The sequence below is a fragment of the Rhipicephalus sanguineus genome, chromosome 3 (assembly GCF_013339695.2).
Source record: "Rhipicephalus sanguineus isolate Rsan-2018 chromosome 3, BIME_Rsan_1.4, whole genome shotgun sequence".
NCBI classification, from domain to species: domain Eukaryota; kingdom Metazoa; phylum Arthropoda; class Arachnida; order Ixodida; family Ixodidae; genus Rhipicephalus; species Rhipicephalus sanguineus.
The window spans coordinates 171,857,621-171,870,089 of NC_051178.1; the positions used below are offsets into that span (position 1 = coordinate 171,857,621).

Sequence of the window (12,469 nt, forward strand, 5' to 3'; positions counted from 1 at the left end):
TCCCAACACCCACACCGACCCGTCTAAGAGTTCTTGAACACGTCATACCAAATGAATGAATGAATGAATGAATGAATGAATGAATGAATGAATGAATGAATGAATGAATGAATGAACATTGCTGAACACTGTCTATATTGATTCGACCTTTTCTTTTTATGTGTACTTCAGACATCGTTATAATTACGCGACTCTTGCAGACTTGTTCAGGCCATTCCTATTTTATTAGATACTTGAAAATTGCGAATTTGAATACCTAAACTATGAAGTTAACTCGGCAACGAAAAAACAGTGTCAGACTTCTGCAAATTACGCGAAACACATATAAAGCAAAAGGAAATCGCGTGCTATGCAGTCTCTTAAAACATAACGCTATTGTGCGGGCAAATCTTACGCAATACCCCTGAAAACACTAATGAATTCTCTAAGCTGTAATTTAATATATCGAATTGGCCCGCTTTACATGTTACGGTGGAAACATTTATGTAGTCGCTATATCTGTTCTGTAAAAGTTTGTGATATTAAATCCGACCACCGCTATGTATACAGTCGCTATATAATTTAACTTTCTCTCTCAGTGTCCACAAATATATTTCCACTTGGTCCACTGGCTCTCATTAAAACAACTATGTGTTAATGATAACCCTTAGACCCGTCATTAAATAAACTCTGCGTTTTACATAGATGTGAGTTGAACGACATCGTAGTTGGGCCTTAGCTAATAGGTTTCATCTTTATCACCATCTCACCGCACACACTTAGCTTGCTGTGCATTTAACGCAGGTTGTCACGAACCTGGACACAAGCGGGAAGCGTTTTGTTCTCGTTTATACGAAGATCACACAAGGCGTCTAATTGTCGGAAATGGTTTGCACATATCCAAGTTGTCATACGGCTACGAATGTCCGTGTTATGACGATAATTTAGCGCTTCAGCGAAGAATAGAAACTATTTAAAAAAGGAAAACACGCAAGCAAAGATGATGCCGTCTCGAAAAGTCGGTGCTTGTTCACTGAATATCGCGACCTATTAAAATTGCTCGTCATGCAAAGAATCGCGGGAAAAATTATTTTTAAAAATGACGACGTGAATGCGTCTCTTCTTGACAAAAGCGTTTGACGACGCGAGTGTAGTGCAGGTCACTTAAGTTATCAATCAATCAATCAATCAATCAATCAATCAATCAATCAATCAATCAATCAATCAATCAATCAATCAATCAATCAATCAATGTTACAACGACCAAGGTTTCAAACGACAGGTAGGACCTCCCGTGTTAATACACTAGAAAAATGGATGAAGCCAACATACGATAGAATAAAAAAAACCATTTCATATAAATCATACGTGAATGTCGCTTTCTATGCAACTTAAATGACGTATAGCATTAAGTGCATCAACGGGTATGTGAGGCTTACACCAAATGAATGGCTTCACTTTCGGCAATGAGACAGCAAGAGAACGAAATACGAAATTAGGAAACAATGATATTAGAAGACGAAAAAAAAGAGTGGAATACGAGGATAACGTGAAACAAAAGAACGGGAAGATTTTGTTGTTTTTTGTTCCATCTAAAATTATACGTATATTAATTCATCACAAGATATCTTCTCGATGTGCTGAGCCGTATAAAACGCAACGTGGACAAACACATCCAAGAAGGGTCATCGCTGTCCTCATTCATGCCACGCAAGAAAGTCACAGAAACCGGACGGCACAAACTATAGTCTATAAGACACATTCGCGTGTCAGCTTTCCACACGATATGGCGGCACTGTAGACGCGGACACAGAGACGACGTGCTCAGTAAACAGGGTCAGTCTGGTGAGATGACGTCATGGCCGCGGGGTTTATCTGCGTCCCCTGTTCGGCGCAGAGGGCCTCCATCGCGCGTCGCATGAGCGGATGCTTCTCGAGCACCTTCTGGAAGTCCTCGTCCGACAGCGACAGCACGTTGCAGTACGTCTCGGCCACCACGTTCGCCTGCCGGCGGGCCCGAGTCAGCAGGCACATCTCTGCACATCGTCGTCGAGGAAAAAAACAGCATGTTACACTCGGTAACCCTTGAAGATGAAAACTTGCTGCGCACTTCATAATGCACTAAGTTATACTATCCGAGACCAGAGCTATCGCACGACATAACGAGCCGCTGTGTCAGAGAGACGCGTTAAATTAACTTATTGACATTCTCATTTGATTGCATTGCCCCCCTCCCTTTACCCGAAGCTTTGTACACCTCACGAGGTATCGCATTACCTCCATGATCGCCCCACCTTTGACTACGCGACGATGTCATGTGGTGACGTGAAACATTTTGCGTTCAGTGACGTCATGATGACGTTAGACGATGACGTCACAGCAAGCTATTCATTCTCCGCACGGCGGTCTCCGCGCAACAAGATAATTAGGGCTTTAGTCTTAAAGATAGTGTTAGAAGACGGCTCAAACGAAGGTATTGAATGCTACCAAGAAACAGCGGTGCGTGCAAGCATAGATGGCTCGCACTGACGCCACCGAAACAGCCACGTTGGAGCACCAACACGGTGGGACTCAAACTTTGTGATGTCACGTTAGTGTTAGCAGTACATCGCACGCTGGGTCTTTCGCTATTGATGCACGGAGGCCCAATAACGTTCCAGCGACGCCGTTATCACACTGAAGTAGGTTAATCGCCGCGTGATTACACTACCTTGACGTCATCTAAGCCGCCATGTTGGAGTCGTGTTGTGCGTCCATGACGTCAAGTGCAAGCTATCAATAACAATGACAGCACGACGACTAAGACAACCTAAATGACGAAGGTTGTGCGATGACGTCGAAGATAACGGCGATAAATGTAACGAGACCGTGGCACTGCAGGCTACGACTTGAAAGGGGACAATACTTCCCACGTGACACGAAACCAAGACAAAGTCATCTAGGCGGTGACAGTATATAGTCACTTGCTCTGTAGATAATACTATGAGTAAACATTATGATACTCTTCTATTGTTCTTGCAACCCCAAACTTTTCGCACACTCCTACATTTCAGACAGGGCTACGACTCCTCCAATATGAATGAAAAGCTACAGCCGGAGCCCAGATCCTACTTTGGGAAAACGAGCGAAATGCGCACGCACCTCCAAAGTAGGCTCCGGGGTAGGCGCTGGCGACGAACTCTCCGTTGTTGCGGACGATGTTGACCTTTCCCGACTGCAGGAAGTACATCTTGTGTCCCACGGTGTCCTGCTTGACGATCAGGTCGCCCGGCTGGAAGAACTCATGCCGCAGCCGCGACACCAGTTCAGCTACGAACGTGGGCTCCGACTGGGCGAAGAAGGGAACCGTGCGAACCGTAGTCCGGATGCTGTGGTTCACGATCTCCTGCGCAGCCGCGAACGTGACAGTGCTTGGCATATTCGCGTGTGTGTTAATGAGGCCCTGAAACACTTTTCCAAGTAATCATTGAATGACCTCACTGTCGGAGTTCACGAACCGACTGCCGTAATTTTTTTTTTAGGATCCGTCAAGTACGAGAGGAGTTATAGGGATCTTCCACACGCTGTAAGCGCTTTCTCTCTCCTTTCCTCTCAGCGAGCACCCTGAGAGCAACAGCGAAGGGCGGGGGGGGGGGGGCATGCCAAGGGGAACAAGTTACGTCCGTATACATCAGAGCGCCTTATGACCTTGAGGACTTCGGAAAAACAGCGCTAAGACAGGACATAGAAAGCTCTATATCAGACCTTGAGGACTTGCTCTTCTTGTTTTCTTTAAACGCGCAACTCACTTTCAGCGCGATCACTATCGCTGTCGGGCGCGTCGCGGACACGTCGCGCCACACTGCGGCGGCCGCAGTAACTATGCAGCTCACGATCCTCAAATCAGTCAATGGCCGTGTCCACGTGCTTTCGGGTATATGAAGCAGTTGATTTTGAGTACGTGGCATCATTTACCGAGAGAAGAGCGAGCGATTTCTAGCCTACTTAAAAATTAATTGTAAATTACATGCCGTGCGCTGCGCTATAATTCTTGGATCACATGTTTGCGGGAGCCTCGACTAGCCATCGGCAGCGTTTTCTGACCATGTTGCAGGGCCACTTTAAAACCGCCCGGGTAAGTTATTGGGTCGTTTTGTAGCTGTCGAGGACATGGGATAGACGTGGCGCTATCGCAGTCGAAACTATGCTTCTATTCTCAGCGGCTACGCATCACGGACAGCGAGTGTTTTTAGCACACGGTTTGTGTCTGTTCAACGATTATTTTTATCTCTTCATTATTTTACTAATTTCATTAGATTTCACGAAGCCGCCGAAGCCGCATTCTCGCTATTGCCTTAATCGACAACCGTTTTGAGACACCTACACTTTGAGCGTTTGCGTGTGTTTGGTTTTGCATAAGTTGTCCCCACGTTTGATCCGCGCCGTACAATCACCCATTATAGAGCGATGAAGAAAGTATGACAAATGCTAATGTTCAGATGTTCGTGTTCGATGTGCTTGTAGCGAAGAAATGATGGACGGCAAGTGCTGTGCTGCCCTCTTTGCGTCTCTTACCTCTCTCAGTGGGTCCGAGAGCGAGGCAAGGATCTTGGCCTCGTCGAAGACGCGTCCTTCGTAGCGGTTCTCGAAGTAGTCGCGCATTCGACAGCGAAGCTTGTTCGGGAACTTCTGGCACTGCATGTAGTCTTCCACTTCCTTCAGCTGCAAAGCGACGCATGCAAGCAAGAACGTGATACATTTTGCCAGCGCAGGGAGACAGGATATGCATCGTGGTCAAGGAGGTCAAGGAGGTCAAGGAGGACGCGGAGCTACAGGCGCCACTGGTTTGCCATCGGTCTCAGCTAGTGTACGACATTTAAGGCAAAATGCTACAGCGGACTCGTAACGCTGTACATTAGAAGCTGCCATAACACAGCTTTTAACAATACAATGTCAGTCCTCGCATACCGCATCGCGAGTTGTTGAACACCGCCCGAAGAGCTCAAAAGGTCCCTCACCATGCATACACCGTTATAAACTTCGGTGAATGAGTCGAAGTTGTAAGGTGCCTTCTGGGAAGCGTTTCACCGAAACCATTTTTCAGATCGCTTAGACATTCGACAAGTTAGAAGAAATTGCAGCTGTCCGTTACCGTGCCTCCAAAAAAGCGGCCTTCAGTGCCAAAGCGCATACTCTTCCCCATATGCTTAGGCTTATAGCGTCGCGAAGCGGCACAGCTTCCTGGCGTTCTCTCAACTGCTGGAGGAGCATGTTATGTTGACGGGACGAGCATCGCCCTTTTTTTAATGCTCTTTCTATGTTGCTTTTCGCGAGCTTACAGTGGCGGTATCGAGCGTTCCTTGTTGGTATAGCATTGGATGAAGAACAGTAGTCACGTGATTCGGTCATTGAAGACCGGTCTCGCCGCGCAGTCGTTTACAGACCAGCCGTGGACGTTCCAACGAGCGCCTATTACGAACGCCTATAAGTTACCTTCTCTCTCTCTCGCTCTCCGAAAACTAACATAGGTGCAAGAGTTACATTTCACACTCTCTCTCTAAAAGCGCGGCTCGCGCAAAATGAATGGCACCCCATGTTTCGTTCTAAATTTCGATCATTTTCGCGCCACGCTGCAGGCGTTTCGTAGTATGCAGAAACGATCGCTACCACGCCATCTACAAACTACGCTCGTTTGTTCGCCATACCGAAGCCTGGCGTGTGGCCCTTTTAAACGCTGCGTTAGGCTTTGCTATCGCATTCAATGCCATCGCCCTTCGCGCGCAAAATGTTTTCTTCGGAACTCACTTACGTTCTTTCCCCGTGACGCCTTTTTCGGGCCAGATTACTCCATTTATGCTTGCCTTTTCTTGCAACGTCCTGCAGCCTCATGCTATATCGGCATTTGCGGAGCATCTCAATTTAATATTAAGCATGGGCAGTTCGCCGAGGACGACTGCATTTACCCTCGCTACAAGAATAAGCGTTGCTCGACACTGCCATAATCATTAGTGTTATCATTGGTCTCATCAATGGTGTTAATTTTTAATTATTGACACAAAGGTCAATACATTGAATTTGTGTCTTCATACCGACGCACAGCCGCAGACATTTCCACACGGAATGTAAAATAAGTAAAAAAAAATGAACACCAACATTATTTATTCTTCTAAACGTTCGGACTAACCGCGAAGTCAGCACTTGGAGTTTAGAAAATATACTTAATCAGAATAGACTCATTTAGCCTCTTTCGTGTTGCTGGAACCAAGGTTTATGACGATGACGAAGGAAAAAGCAACACACATGGAAACCGCGAAGCTGCATTAATTACGGCCGGGGTCACTGACCTTCTCCCTGAGCAGGCGTCTCGAGTAGTCCATGGTCTGTATGGTGGAAGCGCACAATCCGAGCAGGAGCGCGTAGCCCACGGTGCCGGAGGCCATGCCGAGGCACATGAACCACGCGTCAGCCACGTTGGCGGCCGGCGTGCGCCCGTAGCCACACGACACCATCTGCGAGATGGCGTTGTAGACTGGACCACGAGTACTGCTCGAACCAGGACTTGTCCTGCGGTATCCGGAATCGGCACAGCAATGGCGAGATGTGTCTTGAGACGTGAGCAGTAGAACATTCGCACTCATTGAGAAACCTTAACGAAGTCATTATGGAAAGTATTCAGCGCACACACAACAATCAAAGACGTGTAGGGGAAGAAGAGAAACAAGCTGCCCTTAACACTTTGTTGTCTGCGCGCTGAGCACTTTCCAGAATGAATTCTTACCAACTGCCCCAGTTTTGTATACCTTTATTCTGCATTCCTTAACGAAGTATTTTTATTTCTTTGTCGCGCGCTTTCTCTTTCTCCACGACTCAGATCCCGTGTCCGATATTTTAGGGACATGAAGAATCTGGATGGCTGCGGGCGACGCGTAAATGGCAGGCAAAACTTCAACTACATAGATGCAGCGAACAAAATTGCAATAGCTACTGAGAGAGTAGTTAATAAGCAAGGTATTTAAAAAAAAGATTACACCATCTCCCGCAAAAGGGGACCATGAGACGATGCGAAGCCGGAGCACTTGCACGATCGCGTTCCGTTGGCGTTCGTTGGGCATGCGACCTCGGGCATGCTACCGACCTCGCGTCGTGGAACGCAAAGAGGGACACTACGTTCGTCGTGCCTTCTCTCTAGCCTGGCCGTTAATTCTCACAGGGCGAGCGGGGCACGCGGTCGACAGGCGCGCGAGAGGAGAGCAGCGTAGGGGAGGAGAGAGGGGGGGAGGGGGCGCGCATGCGCTAGCGCTCATCGCGGCGCTGTGCAGGAGAGAATTTCGGCATGTCGAGCCAGCGTTTCAGAGGAGTCAACCGAAGCAAGTGCTGGACTGAACGCTCGCAGCGCTCCACAACTTGAAGGAGAGGAGACTAGAGGAGGAGAGTAGCACACGCGCCGCGAGAGCAGAAGCGAGAACGCAGAAGAAGTGCAAGCAAGTGCTGGTAGAGAAGTGGAGAGGGTAACGCGCAGCTGTTGAAGAGAGGGAAAGAGGAGAGTTGCGCATGCGTAGTGTGAGTGCGGACTACCACACCGCAGGACATACCCCCGAGCAAGAGATGCTTCGCATCTAAAATGAGGTTGCTGCCGTTGTCCTTTTCGTCATAAACCCCAAGCTGCTGGCGGCTGCAAAAATACAATTTATGAGGGTGGAAGGTCGAGGGAGGCAAGTGGTGCTATTCTGGATAGTGTCGAATTCTGCCGTGTCAACTCTAACTGACCCAGAGGGCAGCTACGGCCTCCTTGATTGGCTTAAAACGACGCCATTAGGAAATTTGACAACGTGGCGAAATTCGACAGAGTCTAGAGCATAGGTCGGCAAAAAAATTTGAATCTCACTCAGACTCAGTCAACAAATATATTTTGCTCTGAGGTCTCACTCAGACTCAGACTCACCAAAATTTACCTCAAGCGGACTCACTCGGACTCAGGCTAAGTAAACTTTGTCGCAGCCGGACTCACTCGGACTCAAACTCACAAACATATCACTCAGTCGGACTTACTAAGACTCAGACTCACAGCTTGACCTGAGCCTGAGTGAGCCTGAGTGAGTAGACTCATGACTCCGTTAGCGTAAAATCAGCTTTTTCGATCATGTTGTGAATGCTCCATAACGCCAATATCTGACATAATCGGTGCTCTACGATACGCCTCTTGATCTTGTACCTCTTGTACCTTCAAATACTTGTTATCAGTGGTTTGAATTCAGTAAGAACATTTTTATGAAATGCGCGACTCACACAGTTTTCGGGGAGACGTCATGGCACCCCCCCCCCCTCACCTCACGCCTCTGAACAATAAATATTGAAGTGGCGCATGAGCGCTCGTGCGTTGAGATATGTGTGAGTATACGTGAGTATAAATGTAAGCCGATATAAGACTGATAGTAATGCTGAAGATGAGTAGATAGGACCATAGGTCGGCAATAAATGGTGAAGCTCGGAGTTCGTCTCTTTTCGGAGTTCGGGGTTCGTGTTCGGAGTTGGTCTCTTTTACGCAAGTTATTTGCAGCTGAATTACATCGTGCGCCAGCGTACGACATGGGTGATGACAGTTTCATCGTTATTTAAGTGGCTGCATTGACAGCCCGCATGGTGAGTCGCTCTTCAGGACGTATACACCTCCTCTTGAGCTTGTTCACACATAGTCTCGTTTTGCCTCGTCTATCTGCAAACCCCGTGAAATCGATAAAGTAAATCTGTTTACTTAAAACAGCAAACAGCAAACCCGCTCACTAAACTAGAGAGACCTTTAAATCAAAGGGTCTCCACAGTTCAGAGCTTCCATTTCTTTCTGTTCTTTTAAGTTCCCTCTTCATGGCGCTGCGCATGTGTATTCGCATCATGCAGTAAACGCCTACAAGAAGGTTGGTTTCTTGATCGTTTATTAACCAAACATTTTAGCTGCCTCTTTTCGTTTTGTAAGAAGGTAGCAAAATATGTCGTCATACGCTAGCGCAGACGGAGGTTTCAAAGTAAACTTCAATGTAAACTTCACTCCTTCTTCATATTTACGTACTTTTTGGCACGCGAAGCTTCATCCTATGCACCATTGGTGTCAACGCGTTGCATATTAACATCAACTCAAAAAACATACATTTTAAAAGAACTCCCCAGTTTCAGACAACTTTGTTAATCATTAGCACGGTTTGCTCGCGGAAACACGCGCAGTTTGAACTGGTATGCGATATCATTTTGCAAAACTATAGCGTCACGCCGTATGGGTGACTGCTATATCGGACCACTTGCCACGAGGTCTTGCTTGGCGACCCAGGAGTCGGGAGGAAAGCCCTGCATCCTGGCCACGAAAAACTGCAGGCACGCGTTCCAGTGGCCAATCAGCAGCAGCAGCCCGATGTAGTTGGTCAGCCGCAGGTACACGCCGTTCGAGTAGAAGAACTGCGAGGCACCACAGCACGAGATCTTTGTCGCACAATGATCAAAACGCGCGGCAAAGGAAAGCCAGTAAAAGAACGTCACGCGTGACGCTTAAATTCTTGTATTGCGTGTGGCGTCACGTCAGTCACACCAGGTGACGACGGCGGGTTTGCATGGTAGCAAAATATGCCGGGTTTGCATGGTAGCAAACAACTGCTGGGGTTTTACGTCCCAAAACCACGATATGATTACGAAGGACGCCGTAGTGGAGAGCTCCGGAAAGTTCGACCACCTGGGGTTCTTTAACGTGCACCTAAATCTAAGTACACGGGCCTCAAACATTTTCGCCTCCATCGAACATGCAGCCGCCGCGGCCGGGATTCGATCCCGCGACCTTCGGGTCGACAGTCGAGCGCCATAACCACTAGACCACCGTGGCGAGGCAAAATAAATATATTATTCCGAGTGCATTTCCGGCGCTTATTCAACGTACCGATGCCATCAAGCACTAAAAGAAATGTCATGATGGACACGATTTTTCAAAATATCTCGACATGTAAAGGGTTAAAGGTATGTGAGCTTAAAGTAAAAAAAAAAAACTATATCTGCAACACAGAACATTCATTAGTTAACTCACTGCATTTGGAACCTTAGGAACAACAATGCTATACTTTGTTTTCACACCTACTTGCCTTAAAAGTAGGCAAAATGCATGCGCTATATTCGTGATCAAGTCATTATTAAGAAAATTGGAGAGTTCCCGGCACAAAACACTATACTGGAGAAAAATTAACTACAGCGTTGACAAATAGGTGCCGCAGAGCTACAGTTGAGGTGCCGAAGGGGGCGCCGGGCCCCTCAGAAAATGGAGGGGGGGAGGGCCTCCCCCCCCTGACTTTAAGCCCGAGTGGAGATATCCGGAAATTTCGAGCACCTGGGGTTCTTTAACGTGCACCTAAATCTAAGTACTACGTGGGCATATAGCATTTCGCCTCCATCGAAATGCGGCCATCACTACCGGGATTCGATCCCGCGACCTTCAGGTCAGCAGTCGAACACCGCAGCGACTAGACCACCGCGGTGGGCCCGCGGATATAACGAGACTCACGTAATTCTGCTCGACATTGTCGAGGTACCGGACAAGCCTGGTGATGCGGAGCAGCTTGAGCAGCTTGAGGAACTTGGTGAGGTGCAGCAGACGCACGGTGATGGCGAACGAGGTGTCCCCTTCGTCGACCTCGTGGTGAAACACCATCAGCATGAAGGCCAGCACGTAGTCCCAGGGCAGCGTAGACACCAGGTCGATAAGGAAGAAGCCTCGCAGGTAGCAGCGCGCCACGTAGCCCGGGTCCATCACCACGCGCTCGTAATCCTCTTCCACGATCACGCCTGCACGCGTGCATCGCATCAGCGAAGAGAATGCCCGAATGGGAGAATGAATGACGCAGGTGAGATCCAGCGTTTGGCAGAGCTAGCTGACCGTAGGGCATTTCATGTGGCCGAGCACGTTAGCACGATGTTTCAGATCGCAACTATATCAGGCATATTTATACATGAGCGCTCGCTTGTATGCGGCAAACGTTTCGATAAACTGAACAAGGGTGTCGATGCAGGCTACTTGGTACTTCATCGCTAGTTCGTCGCTTGGTACTTCATCGCTTTTTCCTGTCGTCTAAGTTTCCTAACATTCACGCGCTATGGCATCGCCGAGCACATAAATTTCCCTACAAAGAATACTAGCGTGAACTGTGGGGCTCCTATTGTTCAGCTGTCAAAGTGCTGCTGGCTGCTACGAACGATAGGGTCTACACTTGTAAATCGTATGTTTATATGTGATTTTTAGACGGGGGCTGCGAAGTATGGCAGTTTTTTTCGATAGACAGCAGCCACTGGATTGCACTATTTTTGATCAAACTGCAGCCTGTCAGCCTCCTCGGGTTCCTCATAACGGATAATGTTCATATAATGCAGGTGATTGATTGATTGATTGATTGATTGATTGATTGATTGATTGATTGATTGATTGATTGATTGATTGATTGATTGATTGATTGATTGATTGATTGATTGATTGATTGATTGATTGATTGACACGGCTTGTGTACAGGTGGCATTTTATTACAGGTGTGGCCACATAATATCCACGTCGCCACTTAACAGGTGCCACAATAGGTGTATTTACAACATTGCCACTACAACATCATATTTTATGTTTTGTCCATCCACGCTTATAAGACATGTATGACAGGTTGTAACAGATGCGGTTTAGATGTATTTAAACCAGCTTCGAAATCTCAACAATAGTCTTTCTCGTCAGGTGAACCTGATAAACGGAACCGTCTTATTTAAACAGCTTATTTGAATAACTTTCGGTGTAGCCTCGGGTTTATGGTTATAGCTTAAGGCTAAATGTGATGCGACCAATCAACGTTCACGTTAAGCGCGTAGACGCACCAGTCCTGAAGTTGAAGACGATGTCCACGGCGAAGACAGCATCCGAGACGAGGCTGAATAGCATCCACTGGAAGACTTCCTCGTCGACGCCGCCGAAGTAGGTAGCCTGCACCGGAATCAGCACCACGTTGGACAGCACCAGAAGCACCATCGTCATGTCCCAGCGAGCCCTGTACAAAGAGGAGGCCAACTGTAGGCAATTGTACGAGTGGGCTTCGGTGCCGCCATAGTGGGCTGCAGCCTTGTTATTTTGTACGTTGATGTTTTGTAGCAACTAAACGAACAGTTTTACGGTAGACGCATAGACATGAACACGGTTGGGTTGGCGCGTTCGATGTTTTATTACCTTATTAGCCTAATTCACGCAGCAATATACAGAAATAAGAAAACATCCGTTTAGCAGTCAAAGATGGCGGTGCCCATGTGTCTTATGCAATATCATCTATAAAGCCCTGGCAACACTGAGGACACCGTCAGTTATATTCGTGTCTTTTGCGTAAAACCTACACTGTGAGAGATTGTGACTGACCCATCGACCGATCGTGGCAGCTTAGCGGCTAAGATGTTGCACTGCTAAGTTCGTGGACGCGGGTTCGATTCCCGATCACGGAAGCCCTGTTTCGATGGGGCTGAG

General features: G+C 47.6%; 1 protein-coding gene across 1 annotated transcript; it reads right to left on the minus strand.

The window, feature by feature from the left end:
- Positions 1-1,802: 1,802 nt before the first annotated feature.
- LOC119386094 (potassium/sodium hyperpolarization-activated cyclic nucleotide-gated channel 1-like) lies at positions 1,803-11,998 on the minus strand. The gene is given in 8 exon segments (XM_037653441.2): positions 1,803-2,015; positions 3,121-3,364; positions 4,534-4,680; positions 6,303-6,488; positions 6,490-6,522; positions 9,253-9,402; positions 10,490-10,770; positions 11,836-11,998. Coding segments are annotated over 8 exon segments (1,410 nt in total). The 5' UTR covers positions 11,993-11,998; the 3' UTR covers position 1,803.
- Positions 11,999-12,469: the final 471 nt, after the last annotated feature.